This window comes from Hemicordylus capensis, chromosome 3, assembly GCF_027244095.1.
Source record: "Hemicordylus capensis ecotype Gifberg chromosome 3, rHemCap1.1.pri, whole genome shotgun sequence".
NCBI classification, from domain to species: Eukaryota; Metazoa; Chordata; class Lepidosauria; order Squamata; family Cordylidae; genus Hemicordylus; species Hemicordylus capensis.
The window spans coordinates 89,131,014-89,154,137 of NC_069659.1; the positions used below are offsets into that span (position 1 = coordinate 89,131,014).

The 23,124-nt window shown below is 43.3% G+C and overlaps 1 protein-coding gene across 2 annotated transcripts in view; it reads left to right on the top strand.

Moving 5' to 3' along the window:
• The window catches only part of MRPS6 (mitochondrial ribosomal protein S6), a 41,110-nt gene extending 20,706 nt beyond the window's left edge, over positions 1-20,404 (top strand). The window contains exons 2-4 of one of the 2 annotated variants that reach the window (XM_053308057.1): positions 1,480-1,604; positions 6,445-6,584; positions 19,741-20,404. In XM_053308057.1, coding sequence (XP_053164032.1) covers positions 1,599-1,604; positions 6,445-6,584; positions 19,741-19,921 — 327 coding nt within the window. In that variant the 5' untranslated portion in view covers positions 1,480-1,598 and the 3' untranslated portion in view covers positions 19,922-20,404. The remainder of the gene's footprint in view (positions 1-1,479; positions 1,605-6,444; positions 6,585-19,740) is intronic. The other variant, XM_053308055.1, reaches the window with a different exon arrangement.
• The last annotated feature ends 2,720 nt before the right edge of the window (positions 20,405-23,124 follow it).

Here is a 23,124-nt window from a genome sequence, read left to right on the forward strand (position 1 = left end):
ATGGTGCACTTCAGATGAGCTTAGGTTTAAGGGTGAGTTGATACTTCAGCTTCTCTGTGATGTAACAGCTTTGTTACTTGTTGATTTCTAGAAGAAATGGGTTGGCTCTCTTTGCCTGGTGATAAGTTATTAGCAAAGGCTTGAGGGTGCTCAACATTTATATCCATTTGCTGTAACTTGCATTCCTTGCAAAGACGGATCTGTTGCTGCCACCATGTTCACTCCCAGCACTATCCGATTTATTTATTTTATTCATTAACCACCTTACTCTGAAGGGTGTAGATGGTTCACAAAAGTAAATACAATAAAGGCAAAAATAAAACAATTAAACAACTATTTAATAAATTTACAGATTATTAAAAGCCAAGCTAAAAAGATGTGTCTTAAGGGCTCTTTTAAAGGCGGATAAAGATGTTGAATCACAAACGGTTATAGGGAGCACATTCCAGAGCTCAGGAATGACTACAGAGAAGGCCTGCTCCCAAGCTGCCACCAGACGAGCTGGTGGCATCTGGAGATGGACCTCTCTCGATTACCTTAATGTGCAGTGGGGATCATACTCTCCCAGGTAACTTGGTCCTAACCCATTTAGGTCTTTAAAGGTAATTACTAGCACTTTGTATTTTGCTCAGAAACCTATTGGTAGTCAATGCAATTGCTTTAAAACCAGCATAATATGGTCTCTCCAAGAAACCAGCATAATATGGTCTCTCCAATCTAGCCACTGCATTTTGGACCAACTGAAGTTTCTGAACCATATACAAAGGCCATTTCAGCTGCTGTTTTGGATTTTTTCATCCCCCAGTAATGACTTGCTCTTGGGGAAAAGAAAATAATTTCTAGTAGCCACTAGAGTAATTGAGTTAGGGTTTATTAGGGAAAGGTTAAAGTAGGGGAAAAAGTTTGCTAGTACTGGTGGATCTTCTTTGCAAGGAGGTGGGGCATGGCAAATGTGAAAGAGTTAAGGGTTCTTAATCTTGGTAGCTGCCTCTGCTCCTGTGAGGAAGAGAGTTCTATCTTGTGGAGGTCAGTAATGGACAATGAGCAAATATTGCTTGATGAAGAAGGTGAAAAATGAAACAACCCATAAAGAATCTGAGATTGCAGAAGGCATTGTGATAGATTGCGGTGGGTAGCGGGGGGATCATTAATTAGTGTTTTCTCCAAAGTTAGACTGTGTAACATGCATGCATTTTTGAAAAATACTACAAAGCTTTTGATAAAATGCACTAGAGATAAGCATCTCCCCACTGCACCATGAGCAGGTGAGTTGAGGAAAGTAGAGCTCCCAAGATGTACCACTTGATATGCATAGAATGAATTACTACTCTGTTAGTGCACATGCTAAATCATGTTTGCACTGCACAAGGACTGCATAAGTTAATGTGAGGAACCGTTAAGCTATAGCTTGAAATCTATCAATGTCATGTTCCTGTTCCACTAGCTGAACATGGAAGTAACTATGCATTTGATTGGCAGAATGGGAGTGTAACATCTGTAGCCACTCCATTTTGATGAATTCCCAAGACCACCCACATCATACCTAAAGTAGGAAGAAGAAATAGTGATGGGACTGCTGTGATTGGAAAAAAAGAGAGATGGGGGTATGAGATTTACTACCTACTTCCTGTATTTTCCATACAAAGGTTTTGATGTCTGGCTCAACCTAGGTTTGAGGAACTCAGGCCACACTGTTCTATAAAGTTTAGCAGGGAAGCTGGTTAGTAAATGCTTTTGGCAGCAGAGTGCTGGATGGAAATGAGGGGACAGAGATGCATCAATGAAGACCAGAGAAGAGCAGTCAAGGTGAAAGGGCCAGGGCGAGAACTAGAATTCTTGCTGAGGTGACTGAGAAAGGGCTATATTCTTGCAATATTGTATAGGCAGAAGGAATAACAGTCCATCAACCTATGTTCCCCATGTTCAACAGGAACAAAGAGAAAAGAGTCAAAGATAAGGCCTAGGCATTGGGCCTGTTCAACAGGGCGGACGGTGACATTGTCAATGAATGAGACAGCATGAGGAGAGGAGGGCTTGGAGAGGACAGTTCAGTCTTGGACATACTGAATTTGAGATGATAAAGCAGCCAAGCTTCAGTGTCAGACTGGCAGTTGGAGATGTGAGATTGGGTGAAGAAGAACGTTCATGGGTAGAGAGAGAGTGAGAGATGGGCACTGCAACATATGTATGGTACTGGAAGCTGTGGGATTGGTTGTTGCCCAAGAACCATGTAGAGAGAGAAAACAGCAAGGGATCAAGAACACAGCCCAGAGGGACCCTGGCACAGGGAAAGAAAAAGAACAACTCCCCCTCCCCCCGTGAAGACCCTTTAAGGACAATAAGAGGGGGTAGGAAGAGAATCCTTTAAAAACAGAATTGGAGAGACCTAAGGTATAGAGGGAGTTGGGCAAGAGAAAGCTGTCAGCTGTATTGAAGGCAGCAGAGAGGTGAAGGAGGGTTAGGACAGAATAGAGGCCTTTTGACTTGACTACTATTTAGTCAGCTTCTGATTCTAAAACAATTTAAGTTTCTTCATATTATACTTCATCTTATACTATGATATGGCAGAACCATCGTATCAGGGAGACACTTACATATCAATATGAATCAAGAGCCTACAGAAATACCATTTAGTCTGCTTCTCTGCTAAAAAAACCAGGCAGCAAAAGAGCCGAGAAACCAGACAATTTGGCAATACAGCTTTTCTCTTCACTGATAGGAGAGACAAGTCTGTTCAGAGACACACATACCTGACTAATGTGGGAGGTACACCTCGGAACTAACCTGGAGACATGGCCAAAAACATGATTGGGGATAGGGCTGATCAGTCCATGCATAGAAATCCTATGGTATGTGAAGCCTTCTTGGGACTTTGCTGCTTCAGACTGCAAGGGGTGGGGGTTGAAAAAACATTCGTACGAAGTAGCATGCCAGAAAGCAAGGTTCTAGCCTAGCCCTGTCCCTAGCTTGCTAATCTTCTGTGTGCAGCAGATGCTTTTTGTATACACCATTGAAAACCACACAGGGAAGGACTGTTGTGTTTGACTTCCGGTGGGAAAATGTCTAAAGTCAGCACTACTTTTAGGAGGAAGATATGGTTATATATGCTTTGTATGAAAAAGTGCTTTCTCTTCTTAATCCTGAATCTATTGCCAATTTAACCAAGTGACCCTCAGCTCTAGTGTTATGTACTTGGGAGAAAAAAAGATCTTTCCATTGTCGCCACACCATGCATAATTTTATAAACCTCTATTGTGTTTCTTCCCACCAGTTAGTTTAGAAAAAACAGTTGTGTGTTTCCTTATAGGGGTGGTGCTCCAACCCCTTGAACCATGTTATTTTCTGTATCTTCTCCAGCTCCACAATATCCTTTTTGAAACAGGGCAAACAGAACTGTGTACAGAATTTCAAATATGACCTGGAAGTCAGCACAGTTGGTGTCGGCAACTATCATGCCAAACAGCCTCATACAACTATAGTTATAAGAAGGTAAGAATTGCCTTGCTGGCTGGAGTTTTAAAAGCCTGTGATGTTTTCAGTGGCTCATACAAGTCTATCTAGTCTAGTGCAGGTTTTCAGTGGCACGTGACAAGATCTAGTCTAGCATATAAATATATGACATATATATTTATACAAGGGAGTTATGATTCTGACAATTTTATTTTCAACCCCCAGCACTTAAGTTGCCTCTTTAACTACTGGAACATAGGAAGCTGCCTTATACCAAGTTAGTCCCTTGGTCCATCTAGCTCAGTATTGTCTACACAGACTGGCATCAGCTTCTCCAAGGTTGAAGTCAGGAGTCTCTCAGCCCTATCTTGGAGATGCCAGGGAGGCAACTTGGAACCTTCTGCATGCAAGCATGCAGGTGCTTTTCCCAAAGCGGCCCCATCCCCTAAGGGATCTTACAGTGCTCAGACATGTAGTCTCCCATTCAAATGCAAACCAGGGTGGACCTTGCTTAGCAAAAGGGATAATTTATGCTCACTACCACAAGACCATACCACCTAATGGCTCAGTGTGGAAATGCTTGACTGTCAAGCAAGAGGTTGTTGGTTCGAATCCCTGCTGTTACACCTATATCAGGCAGCAGCGATATAGGAAGATGCTGAAAGGCATCATCTCATACTGTGTGGGAGGAGGCAATGGTAAACTACTGTATTCTACCAAATACAACTACAGGGCTCTGTGGTCGCCAGGAGTCGAAACCGACTTGACGGCACACTTTACCTTTACCACAAGACCAGCTCTCCTCCCTGCTACATACTGAGTTGATTGTTTCAGTGAGCTCAACACCACAGCTCAAAGGCTGGACAAATGGGAGATAGCTGTTCCCAATACACGCTGCTTGTGAGGTTCCAGGGGCATCCAGCTGGCCACAGTTGCGGAGCGCTAGACTAGACAGACTCGAATGTGCCACTGAAAACCTCACAGGCTTTCAAAACTCTCCACCCAGCAAGGCAGTTCTTTTCATCTTATAACTACAGTTGTATGAGGCCGTTTGGCATGGTAGTTACCCACACCGTCTGTGCTGACTTCCAGATGTCTACCTGTTGCAGCTGGGACTTTGTAAAGGCCAATCTTGCCCCATGTACAGAGGCCGTTTGCCTTGAATACCAGATGCTGGGGATAAAGACTAGAATCGCTGTCTTATCCTGGTTTGAAATTCTGACTTGTTCTAACTTTAGTCCTCAAGATTATGTATGAAAGTGAGGTAGCAGCATCCCTGCCCCTTTCAACTCCACCAGTGTGGCTTGCAAAGGTGGAGAAGCTCCATTGCTACTGAGGAGCAGGTCCTCACACTCCGGCTGCTTCACCCATGATTCCTCATGGAAGAAGCAGCAGGAGCACGAGGATGTACTCCTTAGTAGCAATGTAGCTTCCCCGCCTTTTCAAGCTGTGCTAGTGGGGTTTAAAGGAAGCTGGAAGCAGCGAGGTCCCTTGGCTCACTTTGCAGGACCTTTAAACTGTCTGGTTCAGATGCTAACGGTAGAAAGTGGTTTGGCAACTAGTTCAGACACTTTAAAGTCATTTGGTCAGATTTGACATGAGAACAGCAACCTGTGTGTGTGCTTGCAATAGAACTCTATAAAAAGAATACACTTGAGAAAATTATTAAGTTATTAAAACTGTATTTTTGAATTTTTAAATGTTCTGACAAACGGAATCCAAAAACAAAAAAATAATCCAGGACATAGAATGGAAAACCTCTTGTATCATGAAATTGAAAGCTGACTACTTATTTTGACCGAGTTACCACTTTTTGTGTGTGTTAGGAGTTCAGGGACAACGCTGCCAAGAGACAGTAGGAGGCTATTCTCACGATCCATGGAAAGTGGGCTAAGGGAGCTTTCTGTGGATCATGGGAACCACCGGGCTTGCGGGCGAGCCTGGTGCTCCCAAGGTGGCTAGCCTGCCTAATTCCCCCTCCCCTTAAATGAGGTAAACGGAGCGAGTGCTCCGTTAACCTCATTTCATTGCTCGTGTGCCACTGCAGCCTGCGGCGACACACGAATAGACCCCTGACTGGGAGACTGCAAGCAGCCTCCCGGTCTCAAGGGTCTCTCCAGGATGCCCCACACGCTTGCGTGGAGCATCCTGGACCTTCCAGGGGCTGTGCAGCCCCTGATCCCCGCAGCCCCCACCGGCTCCATGATGGAGTCAGCAGCCGTGTGGGCAGCTGATCCGGCCTCCCAGCTAAAAGCGGCTGCTCATTTCCGGGGAGAGCGGGCTAACCTGCTCTTCCCACAGACCTGGAAGAAGCTCTTCTCATGAATCGTGAGAAGAGCTTCTAGGTGTGAATTCAGTGTCAGTTCACTGAAGAAACCCTCTCTGAACTAGGGTTTGCGGTTCAACTCCCTGCTTCTCACACTGCCGTACCATGGCTTAGGTTCAGGGCCAGATTATGACATAACTGCATGTTTTGGGGAGCATTACATGTGCATTGAAAGCAGCCACCTAATGGCGCAGCGAGGAAATAACTTGATTAGCAAGCCAGAGGTTGCCGGTTCAAATCCCCGCTGGTATGTTTCCCAGAAACCACTATGGGAAACACCTATATTGGGCAGCAGTGATATAGGAAGATGCTGAAAGGCATCCTCTCATACTGCGCGGGAGGTGGCCACCAGGAGTCAACACCAACTCGACGGCACACTTTACGTGTGCACTTACCCACTGTTTGTGGGTTATCTTGTGTACACTGAACTCTGTGCATGTAGGAGTTTTTCTCTCTCTCTCTCTCTCTTTTTTTTTTTTTTTGGAAAATGGAAATATGTGCATGCATTGGGCAACTTCCATTTGCCAGAGATGCTTTCCCCTGCTTCAGCATCTTTTGCAGTTTCTTCTTTACTTGTCTGGATGCACTTCTAGCTAGGTATGTATAAGAAGTTATAATTGTTAAATGGCACTGTAAGCACATTTGTGTCTTCTTTCTTCTGTTTAAAGCCTGAGACGGCTGCAACATTGAAACGTTCGGTGGAAGCTTTGATGGAGAGAGGAGCAGTGGTGAGGAATCTGGAAAACCTGGGAGAGAGAACACTGCCATATAAAATCTCAAAGCATAATCATCGTCACACCAAAGGAGGGTATGAGCCTTGCATCTAGTTCTCAAAGTTTTTTGTTAGGAAACAAATGTTTAAGGCCATGATCCAAAGACATGATATGAGTGTGGGGAGAAATGGTACATGCAGAGGCTTGGATGTTATCTTACCAACAGTTCCCAGGGCTCAAGAAACAAGCTAGCCATCAATCAAAGCTGTGTATTGGAGTTCTCTTCTCCTACATGCACACGCAATTTCTTTGGATTGCAGCCGATGATCAAAATATATATTGTTAATGTCTGAGCATAACTGACACACATGCTTATTTTTCATGTTTAATAATTTAACCATTTCTCTCCCTCTTCCCACTCCTGTCTGCCTACCCACCCACTCACTTGTGATAGGCTTTCAGTGATTGCGAAATGAAATGCACAGTGATTTGGGTAGAGATTGGTATTGTGCATATTGATTTCTAGTTATAAAGCAATATAAACATTGACTGGTTACTTTTCTCCACCATATTTTACATCTAGAACAGGGGTGGGGAAAAACTTGGTCTTCTAGCTGTTGTTGATCTACATCTTCCATCATCCCCAACCACAATCTAGCCCCTCATCTAAAAGTTCAAACTGTATTTCACACTGCCTTTCAAATTCTTCCATGCCAATGTAACACTTTTCTTTCACAAAAACCAATGGTTTGAGATTATTTTGAGGCTACGTTTTACATGGTACTGGCTGATATCTACACTGGCACTATGCTCATACAACAGTGCTGACATTCCAGACTAAAGCTGTTCTGTTCTGTGAAGGAGGACTTTTCACTGATCTCCCCTTCCCTCTGAAGCCCCCTGTGGCTCCTGAAAATATAGCTCTGAGCGTCATAAGAACAGCCCTGCTGGATCAAGCCCAGTGCCTATCGAGTCCAGCATCTTATAACACACAGTGGCCCACCAGATGCCTTTGGGGAGCCCACAGGCAAGAAGTATGTGCATGCCCTCTCTCCTGCACTGCAGTTAGTATTGAGAGGCATCGTGCCTCTGAGGCTGGAGATGGCCCACAGCCACCAGACTAGTAGCCATTGATAGACCTGTCCACCAGGAATCTGTCTAAGCCCCTTTTAAAGCCATCCAAGCTGGTGGCCATCACCACATCCCATGGCAAAGAATTCCATAGATTAATTATGGGCTGTGTAAAAAAGTACTTCCTCTTGTCGGTCCTAAATTTCCCAGTCTTCAGTTTCATGGGGTTGACCCCTCGTTCTAGTGTTGTAAGAGAGGGAGAAAAATTTCTCTGTCTACCCTCTCCACTCCATGTATAATTTTATACACTCTGATCATGTCTCCCCTTAGTCTTCTCTTTTCCAAGGTAAAGAGCCCCAGATGCCTAGCCTCATAAGGAGTTGCTCCAGGCCCCTGATCATTTTGGTTTCCTTCTTCTGCACCTTTTCCATTTCTACAATATCCTCCTTAAGATATGGTGAGCAAAGTTGTACGCAGTACTCCAGATGTGACCGCACCATAGACTTGTATAAGGGCATTATAATATTAGCATTTTTATTTTCAGTCCCCTTCCTAATGATTCCTAGCATGGAATTAGCTTTTTTCACAGCTGCCACACACTGAGACAACACTTTCAATGAGCTGTCCACCATGACCCCAAGATCTCTCTCCTGGTCAGTCACCGACAGCTCAGATCCCATTAGTGTATATGTGAAGTTGGTGTTTTTTGCCCCAATGTGCATCACTTTACGATTGCTTACATTGAACCACAGTTGCCATTTTGTCGCCCAGTCCCCCAGTTTGGAGAGATCTTCTTGGAGTTCCTCATAATCCGCTGTGGATTTCACTACCCTAAATAATTTAGTGTCATCTGCAAATCTGGCCAGTTTGCTGGTCACCCCAGCTTCTAGATCTTTTATGAACAAGTTTAAAGAGCACTGGTCCCAGTACTGATCCTTGGGGGACCCCACTTCCTACCTCCCTCCATTGTGAAAACTGTCCATTTATTCCTACTCTGTTTCCTGTCCTTCAACCAGTTACTGATCCACACATGAACTTGTCCCCTTTTCCCCTGACTGCTAAGTTTATTCAAGAGGCTTTGGTGGGGAACTTTATCAAAAGCTTTTTGGAAGTCCAAGTATATTATGTCAGCTTGATCACCTTTATCCACATGCCTGTTGACACTCTCAAAGAACTCCAAAAGGTTAGTGAGGCAAGACTTTCCCTTGCAGAAGCCATACTGGTTCTCCTTCAACAAGGCCTTTTCTTCTATATGCTTAACAATTGTGTCCTTAAGTATGCTTTCCATCAGTTTACCCAGCACCGAAGTTAAGCTGACCAGCCTATAATTTCCCGGATCCCCCTGGATCCCTTCTTGAAAAATGGAGTCACATTGGCTGTTTTCAAGTCCTTTGGTACAGAACCTGATTGTAGGGACAAGATATATATTTTTGCTAGGAGATCAGCAATTTCACATTTGAGTTCCTTCAGAACTCTTGGGTGGATGCCATCTGGCCCTGGAGATTAGTTAATTTTAAGCTTTTCAAGACAGTTTAGAACATCTTCCCTAGTCACATCAAATTCGCCTAGTTCCTCAGGTGCTAAACCTGAAAATCTCAATTCTGGAGAGGGTATATGGTCAGTATCCTCCGCCATGAAGACAGATGCAAAGAATTCATTCAGCTTCTCTGCAATTATTATTATTATTATTACATTTATATCCCGCTCTTCCTCCAAGGAGCCCAGAGCGGTGTACTACATACCTGAGTTTCTCTTTCACAACAGGTTAGGCTGAGAGAGGTTAGGCTGAGAGAGAAGTGACTGGCTCAGAGTCACCCAACTAGTTTTATGGCTGAATGGGGATTTGAACTTGGGTCTCCCCGGTCCTAGTCCAGCACTCTAACCACTACACCACGCCCGCTGCTCCTGGCTGCTCCAGACATGCAGAGCCTGACTTCTCTACCTGGCTGTTTAAGGAGGTAGAACAAATTGACAGTTCATTCTACCTTAGCAGTCGATTGTGTGTGCGATCGCCGCTGGGTAGCTGGGCTTCCTTTCGCCCTGTTGCTATTTTAGGCAGAGATCTTGAGGGAAGGAGTGGCACTAGTCCAGCACTCTAACCACTACACCACGCTGGCTCTTTGTCTCCTTATCCTCCTTAATAATAACTTTCACAATCTCATCATCTAAGTGTCTAACTGCCTCCCTGGTAGGTTTTCTGTTTCTGATATATTTAAAGAAGTTTTTGTTATTTCCCTTGACACTTCTAGCTATATGTTCCTCAAACTCTCTCTTTCCATCCCTTATTGTCTCCTTGCATTTCTTTTGTCAGAGTTTATGTTCCTTCCTGTTCTCTACATTTGGGCAGAACTTCAATTTTCTGAAGGAACTCTGCTTCCCTGTTATAGCTTCCCTGACTCTACTTGTTAGCCATGCTGACATCCTCCTGAACCTGGTGGTACTTTCCCTCCTTCTTGGTATACATTCCAACTGTGCTTCTAGTACTGTGGTTTTAAATAGGTTCCATGCTTTCTGGAGTGATTTGACCCTCCTGACTTTGCCTTTCAACTTCCTTCTTATCAGTTCCCTCATTTTTTAGAAGCTTCCTCTTCTGAAGTCCAAAACATCTGTGTTGGACTTCCTTGATAATTCTCCACTCGCATGTATGCTGAATTGGATCACACTATGGTCACTACTACCCAATGGTTCTGCAACTCTGACATCTCACACCAGGCTCTGGGCACCACTCAGGATTAGTGGTCCTGAAGGGTCCCTCACCTGGTGTTGGTGTGTGCTATCCCCCTTACCATCATTTGACCTATTTGACAAGCTGTCCTATGTTTCCTTCTGCTGCTTCATGCAGCACCTTGGGTCATTTGGGACATTTTCAGGAAGAGTCATGGGCTTTAGAGGGAAGGGGAGATCAGGAAAATCCCACCCCCAGCAGAACAACACATCATTAGTTTGGATATCAGCTCTGTGGCACAAGTGCAGTGCTAGTATGGATGTCTGCCATTACTTTAAAAATGGCTCAGCAGGGGGGAAAGTTATATAGTCCTATACTTTCTATTAAAAATCTTTAGTAAAACAAAATCTGGTGCCTTGTCATGAAAATTAAGAAGCTTTAGAGAGGTGAGAATGGACTGCAGAATTTATCCTTTTAATTGCTTAACATTGGGTATTGTTCCCCTTTAAACTCCCTGAAAATACCCTTTGAAAGATAACTGCCTCTTGACAAGGATGGATAAAAGTTGCTAGGCAACTAGCAACTGCATGGAGACTGCATATAATAATCAAAATAACAATCTGATATCTTCCTGGGTAGCATTTTAACATACAAATGTGAGTAACTTCATGGGCAGTCTGTGCAGTTTCTCCTTTGTCGCTAGTTGGTATGTTCACCACCACTATCACATAGATTGCAGAGATGCATCTCTAAAAGAGTAGATGTTCAAAATTGGTTCTGATTAAGAACTTTTAAATTTTTCTTTTAAAAATGTCTGCAACATTATTTCAGTATGTAGGTTGTTGAGCAATGCACCTAGGGTGGATTACTTTTAAATTAAATACTAGCCAACATCCAGACTGATGCCTTTCAGGCACAATAGGGTTTTCTGTTCTGCAAGGAGAGGGAGTAATTTTTGGCAATCTCGCCCGCTTTCCCTCTGCAGCTAAGGTTGAGGGACCCTCTGGGACATATTTTTGGGAGGCATAAATGGCTTGCAGAGGGAAAGGGGAGAACTGCCAGAAATCACGCCGTGCTCCCAGACAATGGAAAACACTAGCAGAAAGAAAGATGCTGCTCATCCACTGCAAATATTCTAGGTAGGAAGACTAGGTGCAGAAAAAAGCATGAGAAACTGCCTTGGATAGGCACATATAATGATCATACACATGTTTGTTCACATGCTGGGAAGATAAGCCATGCTAACTAACTCCTCTACCTTTTGCATCATCTTAGTTGAAGGGAGTAGAAGACTGTTGTATTTCTAATGCCTGCAGTCAGGCTCTGACAGTTAGTGTACAGTTAGTGCTGTCTTAAGATGGGTGCATATTCACATATTTCCCACTAGCATTGCTTCTGTCAAACTGTGATGAGTTCAGTCTCACAGAATTGTGTTCAAGAACTGTGCAAATCAGATTTAACGTCCCTGGTGGCGGGGGGTCCTTTAAGGGGCAGGGAGGGTGCCCTTACCTGCCCTGCCGGTGCTCTCCCCAAAACTGATGGTGCGGGGCTGCAGCATTCCTCCTTGCGGCCCCTGTCAGCATCGTGCCCGAAGTGGCCGGCGTGTGTGTACAGCCAATGACTTGCTTGCCACCATCTGCTCATGTCTGTCCAGTGTATGACTCAGGTGCCACGCTTAAATTTCCAGGTGCCATGGCAAGCAGATGCCTGAAATTTGTTGAGCCTAGTCATACGAGATGGATTATTTTTGTTCTCATTTTCTTCTTTTCTGAAGCACTTCAGTGTCTGTCTGTTTTCAGTGTCTGTCTGTTGTTAAGTCAACTTATTGTAGACATGAAATGTCTAGCATATGACTTATCTATCGCTTGGCACAAGGTGTTTTTCTTTTGAGTGCATTCTGCATAAATAGACTTTCATTCAGTTAGGTTTTAGAAATTGTCATGAGCTGATATTGGCTGGTTGAGTTATAACTGTTGCTTTTCAAGGGCCTTTCATCTGAGCTTGAGAATCTTTTAATAACTTTAGCATATTGGATTAGAATCACATTCTGTACTTCCAGTTGCAAACTTGTGGAGTGTGTTTTGCAGGTCTTTAAATACTTAATTCACCAGTTTACATAAAAGGCTTATTCTGTGATCTGCTTTGCAGTGGCAAATGTAAGCCGCCCCCCGCCCCCACAGGTGCTTGCACAAAGACTGCCTTGCCCCTCTGCTGGAGGTGCTGGAATCTGGTCCTGCCCCCTTCTCCACGTGGGATTTCTGACAGACAAGCAGGACTGTGCTGGAAAGCTCTGCCCTATTTGTTTTGCACAGAATGCCAGGAGGACAGAATTGGGCTGTTTCCCAAATATTAAAATGGGTCATTTGATCTTTTCCACACTTCTGTTTACCACATAAGCACGCCAAGCACCTCTGGGATTCCCATTTTGGTTCTTGCTTGATGGTAGAAAAGAAGTAATTCTTTCACTGATCCTCCCAGCCTCACAATAAGTGGTATTCATTTTGACTTAATAAGGCGCCAGTGGAAGAGTCTAAGAAATGTGATGGCATATTGCAGAACTGAAGTTCACTCTTTACAAAACATGGAAATTTTCTGGGCACTGTCTTAACCAGGTTTTCCCTTGAGTGCTCAGTCACACTGGATCAGCTGAGAACTGTTTTCCCAACAGGGTTCCAAAGCAAGCTTTGATCCAGGTGCTTCTCTGCTGCTGATTAACTTTTAAAAGTCCCATTTGGGAATACAATTGTTTAGTATATTTAGAATCTACATATTTTTAACCTTGGCCTGGATACACTTAGATATTCAGCCCTCCTTTTCCCACTACTTGTCTGATTTGAAATGAAGATTCAATAAAATGTTCATCGTACATACATTCTTACATCTTCCAGTCTCCTAGGAGACAAAACTAATGTTAAAATCTTTTAAAGAGGCCTAGGTTTTTTTAAGTAGATATAAAAAGCAGGATAGTTTATAGGCAAACAAGGCAAAATGGTTAAAATGCACAAGTGAGGTACCTTTCTTCGTGTCTGGAGTTAGACAGGAGGCTCAAGAGATCTTGAGTTTTAGGTTGCAAACAAAAGCTTCCATCATGGTGAAGTCTGCACCTAGCAGCCATGCAGCATAGTCTCAGCTAGCAAAGCAAAACTAACACCAAAGTTAACACGTTGGAAACAGCAACCTCAAGAGCTCCCTCCGAACTCTACCACCCTACCTCAACTGACTTAATTTCACACAAAAGTGAGCTGTTTACTGTATAGGGGGAAATCTGCAAATTTAGCATCTAGCATGAAAAGAGATGCATCCACGTAGTAATTACAATCTTCCTCTTAGAGATAGGCAAAACATCCTAGTATCCGCTGCTCAACACTTATGTGAAAAGCTAAAGGTCAATTCAGTAGCATATTTTGGCAGGAAAAAAGAGAGGTATCTTCCTATAGTTAAGAATTAAAATATTTCCCATGATAGCAAAGTAGGTAGCCCACTGCCAGTTGATTTGGAACCAAATGGGGCTACCTACAAAGAAAACTGAAGCTTCTGCATATCTGGGGGTAATTTGGTAAGCACTAAGCAGAAGTTCCCCATCAATGACTCTTGAGAAAACTTAGCAGACATGGGATAAGGGGGACAAGTACATGTGTGGATTGGTAACTGGTTGAAGGGCAGGAACAAAGGGTAGGGATAAATGGAGAGTTTTCACAATGGTGGGAAGTAAGGTCCCCCAGGAATCTGTAGTGGGACTGGTGTCTTTTAATTTATTTATAAATGATCTAGAAGTTGGGGTAAGCAGCAAGGTGGCCAAATCTGCAGATGACACCAAACTATTTAGGGTAGTGAAATCCAAAACAGATTGTGAGGAGCTCCAAAAGGATCTCTCCAAACTGGGTGAGTGGGCGACAGAATGGCAAATGCGCTTCAATGTTGGCAAGTGTAAAGTCATGCATATTGAGGTGAAAAATCTCAGCTTCAGTTTCCTGACTGACCAGGAGAGGGATCTTGGGGTCATGGTGGACAGCTCGTTGAAAGTTTCAACTCAATGTGCAGCAGCTGTGAAAAAGGCCAATTCCATGCTAGGAATCATTAGGAAGGGGACTGAAAATAAAATTGCTAATATTATAATGCCCTTATACAAAATGATGGTGTGGCCACACCTGGAGTACTGCGTACAATTCTGGTCACCACACCTAAAGTACATTGTAGAACTGGAAAAGGTGCAAAAGAGGGCAACGAAGAAGATCAGGGGCCTAGAGCACCAGTGTTCTCTCTAATTTTTTTCTTCTGTGTGTGTAATGCGTTTTCTTCTGTGCAGCAGTATCAAGGCAGTGTGTGCACATGTGCATTCAGAATGGGGCCTTCCCGGTTCAACCTGAGCAGGATCTAAAATTAATTGAGCAGATATTAAAAAACGTGTCAGCATGCGCACGCCTTAGAGGGAACACTATAGAGCACCTTCCTTATGAGGCAAGGCTACAACTGGGCCATTTTAGTTTCGAAAAAAAGACAACTGCAGGGAGATGTGAATAGAGGTCTATAAAATCATGCATGGTGTAGACAAAACTGATAGAGAAATTTGTTAATCCCTCTCACATAACACTATAACCAAGGGTCATCCCATGAAATTGATTGCCAAGACATTTAGGACCAACAAAGGGAACTACTTTTTCACACAACGCATAATCATCTTGTGGAATTCTCTGCCACAAGATGTGGTGACAGCCAACAACCTGGATGGCTTTAAGAGGGGTTTGGATAACTTCATGGAGGAGAGGTCTATCAATGACTACTAGTTGGAGGGCTAAAGGCCACCTCCAGCCTCAGAGGCACAATGCCACTGAATACCAGTTGCAGGGGAGTAACAGCAGAGAGAGGGCATGCCCTCAGCTCCTGCCTCTGGGCTTCCAGCGGCATCTGGTGGGCCACTGTGTGAAACAGGATGCTGGACTCAATACGCCTTGGGCCTGATCCAGCAGAGCCATTCTTATGTTCTTAAGTAGACAGTTCTTAAAATTAACCCCCCACCAAAGGTTGCAAAAATGGGGAAAATTAGAATATTGCACATTTACATTTACAAAATTAGAATATTGCACATGGAGTGGGCAGGCAGGCAAGGCTTTTGGTAGCTCCCTAGAAAGAAAAAATAGTGCATGGAAGTTTTAAATGGCTGATGTGGTCCTGCTCTTCCTCTCCCCCCTCCCCGTGTGTACTTCCTGGAAAAAAAAATGGGCATAACCTCTTCTTGACTGGGGAGCTGAGAAGGAGAGTGACACATTCAAGTCTGTCTCCTCTTAACTGCTCTCCTTGCTCCCGACTTGCCTGCAAACAGAATGCTTCCCCATCTCCTTCTTTTTCCAAACACCAGGCCAGTCCCTCTTGTAGCACACTCTTTCACACTCGCACACCCCTACCAACCTCTACCTAGTACCACAACAAGAAATCACCCCGGGCCCCCACCATGGAAACAAGGGGATCAACTCATCCTGTCTCTCCTAGCTTCAATTGTTGCTCTCAGCTTGCTTGTTACATGACCTAAGGGGAGGGGGGGCATCTATTTTTTATTTTTTTAAATAAATGGGCTGGCAAGCACACCTGCACTAGATAGTGGATTTTCTCAGCAATGGGATACTGTGGCTGCTGTTCCTTCCACGCTTCCCAATTTCTGCCTACCTCAGAGGGGCTGCAGGGGAAGAACGTAGAGAGCCACCGCCTGCGGCTAGCACTGTCTTCCTTCTCTGAAGTGCCACTGCCTGCCTGCTAACCCGAGTCAGTTGTTAGGGGAAACGTCTTGCCTTCAGTGAGCTCTGCACAGCTGGAGGTGTCTACAATGAGGAGAGATGGATCAGCCTGAGGTTCTCCATTAGGCTCCCACTTCTCCATGGGCTAAGGCAGGCCTGCACAACTTCGACCCTCTGGTTGTTGTTGGACTACAACTCCCATCACCCCTAGTTACAGTGGCCAGTAGGAATGATGGGACTTGTAGTCCAACAATGGCTGGCGTGTCAGAGTTGTGCAGCCCTGGGTTAAGGTGGGGTGTGCACACACACCCACTTTACAATGCAGCATTTGCTTGCAAGTCCCATTTGTAAATAGAAGGATGTGCAGCAGAATAACTAAAATAACTGCTGTTTATGCAAGGAATCCATCACATTTTCCTGATTTGTCTTCCTGCACTGATTAAACTTGCTGATCTCTAGAGAGTTGGAACTGGTTTTTTTTTAACCAATTTTGCTTGCAAATGAAGGATGCATTCTGTACTATTTCTCAGCTCCAGTCTCCCCGCCACCCTTTTTCTTGCCCCCCACCTGTCAGCACACCAGCTTTGGTTACTTCAGATGAGAAGCCGTGCAGTATTTACATGTCCATGCACACGCCATTGCTTTAAATGAAGGCAAACGTGATGCTGCTGTGCACACTGGAGAACTGTCGGGTTGCAGAAGAATGCACTTGGCTTGCGAATGTTTTCTGTTGATGGGCAGAGTTCCATCTCTGCCCCTAAACCACCGTTCTTCCCCCACTCTGTTAGTTTCTAGTCCTGGAAAGGAGGAGGAGGCAAAATACCTTTTCCTGAAGTGGCCCTCCTGCTGCCTTGTGGCAACTGCTGCATTTTGGTTTCTTGAGATAAAATTTCAGGCTGGTGAAAAGGCACCAACAAAGACAATGCAGCAACAGCTCATCCCTCCCATCCCCCACGTTGCTTTCTGCTATCAACAGCACTGCAGTGGAAATTTCCACTGGCCTACCTATGTGAGCAGGAGAGAAAATGTGAAGTTCGGCGCCAGCAGGGCAGAATCCCTTTAAAGGTACAGTAGCAAGTAGCATGCTAGGTGCATGGAAATATAGAAAGGAGGATGTCTTCTGAATGCAGGGTGGCTCTTGCTAGAGGATGCAGACGTTGTTAGAGCCTGCTTGCTACATCTTTATGCTTTGGCAGGATTAGGTTGCTTAAGGATGGGTTGCTTAGAGTGAAAGAATAATTAGCACTGTGAGCCTTCAGAGTTTTTCTTTTTAGTATACTTTGGAATTTGTCTCCCTTTCCTTGTGGTCAGACCTAATTAAGACTGACAGTTGTAAATTCCTCATAGAAGGTACCTTCTTTATCAATCAGAATTGATAAATGGCTTTTAGACATCACATTGGGAACCTCTGTACTTTGAATTTGTTTGTGGACAGCTTGGGACCAGGGATTCTGAGCATGTCAGTATAGGGGTGGGACTCCTGAGCATGCTCTTGAGGATGTTGGACGCACGTATGGCATGCTCAGTTTGTATAATGTCTGAAGAGGGCTCTAGAAGGTCTGAAATATTCACCCTCCAAGAGAAGAACATTGTCAAAATTGAACAATTGAGAAGAACATTGTCAACAAGAGTTGGCAGATTGGAAGTCTTTGCCTGATGCTGCGAATTTCAGGCCCTATCAGAAGTGTGTGAAAATGACATCTTTGCAGTGTTGTCAAGGTCTACGGCATGAAATGCCAGGTTGTTTATGTTGGGTCTGCCAGTCTTATCTTGTGATGTCTGTTCTCAGTCATTTGAGCTTTGAAGGAAAGCGGCAACACATACCTGCTTCTTCGCACTGTTTTCATGGCTATGTGCATTTTAAGGGAGAACACTACAAAGTTCTGATAGAAAATGAGCATATCTTATGCTACATAGCTATAGATTAGGGCTGTGCAAAGTGACTGATTTGATTTGGGGGGCTGCTTTGGCACTTTAGAAGGCCCTCAATTAAATTTGGCCCATGCGGTAGGACGACGATTCTCCTCAGTTTGACTCTGAAGGATTACTTACTTCATATTGGACTGAAGCTTCAGCCCCTCCTCTCTTTCTGCCACTGCACAGAACAACTATAGAGGTTGCCTCGGTGTCTGGTTTCCACAACACTGCTACCCAACTACCCATTCTAAGTAGGATCGAGAGCCACTTAACCAGGAGTGTAGCAACTTATTCTGCTTTCTGGAATGGAGTTCTAGTTGCTTCTTTATGCAAAGCTTGTACTTGGTCCAGGTCTTTCAAAACTGTGAAACAATGAGGTCATTCACACAAGTGGAAACTGTTCTACCCAGGTTTAGGAGCTGTATGTGCTCCCAATCTTCAGTAGTGTGGGTGCAAACAACTAGGTAGGAGGAGGGAGAGGTGACTGTGTGGAAGCACAGTAGGAGGAAATTGGGAGCACACGTGGCTCCCAAACCTGGGAAAAACACAGTTTTTGCTTGTGTGAATAGGGTTGCCATGTCCTCCAGAATTTAGGGTAGCCCCCAGATTTTGGCACCTCCACCTGGCTGCTAAATTCCACCTGGATTTACATGGATTTCAAATGCGCTGTCCGCAATTTACTCTGGATCCAATCACATGGGAGGGCATAGAAGGAGGGGAAAGTATACAAATCTGTCCAATAAATAAATGCAAATTAGTTGCCACAATATTTTCATAATATGCAAATTAGGCCACTCAGATTTGGGAAGCTTGAATATGGCAACCCTATGTGTGAATGACCTCAGTATGTGTTGTGTACTCACTTAAGTGTCGATGTAGCATTTGGCAGAGCTGGTTTACATACTCCTCCCACCCCCCAGATACCAGCACCCTCTTCCAGTTAGGGTAGCTAATTGGTCATTTATAGATGGTACTGCCCAGAGACTACAAAGAAGAAATATGGATTGCTTACCTGTAATGATGTTTTCCAAGCGGCCATCTGTGCAATCACACAATCTACTATTCTTCTTTGGAGCTGTCTCTCCAAATTTTATTTTGGGTGCAAAAAAACTTGAGTAGAAAGGTGCTGTCCTCTACTTTCAAGGAGGAAAAAGTGCTAGTTCCTTGGGAAGAGCTCTAGAACATTTCTGCAGAGAACCAGTATATGTGACTGCATAGATGGGTCATTCTAATGTCAGGTACAGGTGAGCAATCTATCTTTACTGTGGAGACCTGAGTGAAGTATAAAAGTCAGGCAAAAGCATGGTTGCAGCAATAGTGAAAAACTACAATTTTAAGGCGTATGTTCATGTGAACTACCTCCCCACCCCCATATAAATCTGCTTGAACACAGTGAGGGCTCTGCTCCGGGTTCCATAGCCACAAGAGGTTTGGCTAGCCGCAACGTGGGACAGGGCCTTCTCTGTGGTGGTGCCTAGGTTGCAGATCTCCCTCCCCTTTGTGGCGCAGGAAACCCCCTTCATAGCCACTTTTTGCCAAAGTGGTGGTGTTTTTCTTATTTAGGCAAGCAGTCACCAGCTACTGAGCTGCTATCATTTTACTGCGGTATCTGTGCTGCTATTGTTTGCCTCTTTTATGAATCCTAGTTGTATACCACTCTGTGTTGGAATAGAAAAGTGGTATAAAATATAATAAATGTGTATTGTTGATTCTCTGGATTTTAGTCAAACTCTATACAATGTTTTCTTCTTTGGAACTGGGTTTCTGAAAGTCTAAGCAACTTGAGTTTGAAATGGTAGTGATTATTTTTTAAGTGTTATAATGTTTGGCACTTTGTTTTATTTGTTACTATGTTTTCTTTATTTTCAGATATTTTTTGATAGACTTTGATGCTCCACCAACAACTGTTGAAGCCATCACCAACCACTTAGGACGTGATATTGATGTAATTAGGTCTACTGTTTTAAAGCATCAAGTAGTGAATACAGAGGAATGCATGGGCATAATCCCAGAGAGCCCTGAAGATATAACAAATACAAGGAAGAAATAAATCGGCTGTAGAAACTGTATTAATATTATTTTTGAGCCCAGTTGTAAGCATCTACAGTTAATGTAAATACATTATAATGGATACAGTATGCTGTTTTAACATAATGTTGCTTTTGGCTGTTATGTCGCAAATCAGACTTCATGTATTCTTATCTTTTATATATGATGTCTTGTTTGAAAATGATTTTTGCTTTCATTTGAAACTTTTGTATCTGGGCCTAAGCCAGGGCTGCTCAACTTTGTTCCTCCTGCAGATGTTGGCCTACAATTCCCATAATCCCTGGCTATTGGCCACTGTGGCTGGGGATTATGGGAGTTGTAGTCCAAAAACAGCTGGGGGGCCTAAGCCCTTTAAAAATAATACTGTTAAGTATTTAAAGACCTAAGTCCTTTGAAAATAATACTGTAATCTTTTTCACACTTGCTTCCAAATAATCTCATTGAATAAAGTGGGACTTACTGCTAAGTAAACATGCATACTGGACGAGACTGTAGAACTAGTATTTCTTTCCATTCTGAATCTTTCAGACTTTGTGCACAATATTACCACTTCATGGTGATGCTCTTTTGTAGGGTAAATGCTATACAATGGTATGTGAAAATGTATTAATGAAGATAAAAATTTACAATTTTTGAAATAACGTATAAGGGATATGTTAATATTAATATTTTTTTTAAAAAAACTCTTTGGTTTTAGATGAGTTAACATGCATAAAATTTCAGTTTTCTTCCAAAAAGCACGAAAATTGCAAGTCACTTTAACTTCAGTGCCATGTTACCTGTAAAGACTTGCACAATCTTGTATATACTCTTGTCTACTACTTTTAGCTTGAGACTGGCCTGGGGAAGGATGTGTCCAGACAGAAATTCAACTGGTACAGCTTCCCCAATTACAGATTAGAGATGCAGCTAATGAATTTCTGTCTGATGTATCTCCACAAGACAGTGCTTTTCTAAAATGCTGCCTATCAATAGATAACCGACTTCATATATTTGTCGTCTCAGAAGGAAACTAGATTAGCAATTTTTGTAAAAAGTCCCTCTTAGTCTGCCTGAGATGAGCAATCATGTGAGTCCTCCCCTATACCCAGCCATTTCACCTGCAGCCAGCCAGCTCCCCTCCATCGCAGATATTGATGATTGAAGAAACTCGCAGAAAACAAGGTTAGATGTAATTTTGGTTTTGTAAGCGGTCTTGAGAACTTTTAAGTTGAAAGACAGGTAAACAGACCTTAAATAAATAGGGTTCAGAGGACAGGTGCTAGTGCATAGCACAAGTTATCAATGCTGACATGTATTAGCAACTTTTAAGGTACTTCTTACACAATAGTCTTAGGTTGCTAAATTTGCTTCTTTAAGAAAGTTGTGGCCAACACTTTTGTTCCGTTCTGTCTCCAACAAAGTACTTTATTTAAAAAGTGATCCACAAGAGGATATGGTCTCTGGACTAAGAGTACCTTCCTCTTGTTTAAATGCCAGGTTCCCATTTTTATAGTGATTTATCGCTTTCTGTACAAAGTAGGAGGGGAGGTGTTCTTGGCATTCTTTCCTTTAGTATACAAACGTATCCCATCCCTTATGAGCTGCTGTGGATGTCAGAATTATATGAGAAGGGGGTAGTGCTGGCAGCAAGGATATATTTTCCTCCCCTTTTAAACCCTTAATCTTCCCTGTTTTTCAAAAGGATCTTTCCGTTGTCTGCCCCTCCCCATACATTCAAAAAGGATCTTTCTATTGTCCCCTTCTCTCATATTCCATTACCATCCCCCTTTCAAAGGAATTGTTCCACTGTTCCCACCCCACTTTTAAAAATATGATTTTTTCCCATTACTTCTCACTTGCCATTTTTTAAAAGGCGATTTCATTTATCCCACCCAGTTCTTATTTTTTTTCCTGCTGCCCCCTGCTTCTACAGGAATTGCTCCATTACTCTCTCCTCTCTTATTAATGGCAGGACTCACTCTGGAGTAGACATGTAAAGACTACAATTAGGCATCTGCTGCAGACAAAAAGGAAGCTCAGAAGTCAGTTGTCTCTGCTCAGAATTATTATTATTTTTTTCATTATACCTGCCTTTCTCCACTTTGAAATCCCAAGGTGGCTTATAACAATATTCTAATAACAATAGCAAATAACAAAACAGTTTGAATATACCAACACAGAAGATAAATCACAGAGCAAACTACAGATAATGAACATTTTTTAAAGTATTTGAGAAAGCCATCTGAACTTTCAGCCTACTTTGGAAAACAAGTGATGAGGGAGCTACCACCTAAAGATTCAGTGGGGAAGTAACTTGCCTAGGGAGCAAGAGGTTGCTGTTTCGGATCCCCACTGGTATGTTACCCAGGCTATCGGACAGCAGCAATATAGGAAAGATGCTGAAAGGCATCATCTCATACTGTGCGGGAGATGGCAATGGTAAACCCCTCCTCTACCTAAAAAAACCCACATGGCTCTGTGGTCACCAGGAGCCGACACTGACTCTACGGCACAACTTTACCTTTACAGGGCTGTCACATAGGAGTTCCATAGAGTAGGGACCACCACAAAGAAGACGCTCTCCCATGTTGCTACCTCCAAAGGTGGCGGCGGCTCTCTTAAATATAAGGTGGTCAGATTCATGTGAGAGAATCGTATGACTATTATAAGATGGTCAGACTCATGTCTTTAGACACCACCCCCTTCCCCAAACCATTTCAGGCTTTAAAGTTAACTGGTGAAAAGTGATAACCAGCAATCAGTTAGCCACATGGCTTGCTATGGTGGTACAGCAGGTCCACAAAATTCACTTACTAGATCAGGCAGCAGCCATCTTTACTGAAGTAAAAGTCTGACTCTTCCCAGGAGCAATCAGGTCATTTGATATGTGCTACGATGTACATCATCACTTGTTTGCCCTCTTATAAATACTCAGTGGTTCATTCATTCATTCATTCATTCACAAAATGAAGTCAAGGAGCATTTATGCTTTAACAAAAAGTGTACATTTAAATTATTACATACACAAGCACAATCTCATGTGCACAACACAGTCATAATCTCATGTGTACATCATCACTTGTTTGCCCTCTTATAAATACTCAGTGGCTATTCCCCCCCCACCCTGCCAAAACACCACCACATGGACTCTATAGACCTGAGTTTTTGGAGACATTTAAAGTCCATAATGCTGAGGAAAGGTGAAGGAAAGAGAAGAAGAGG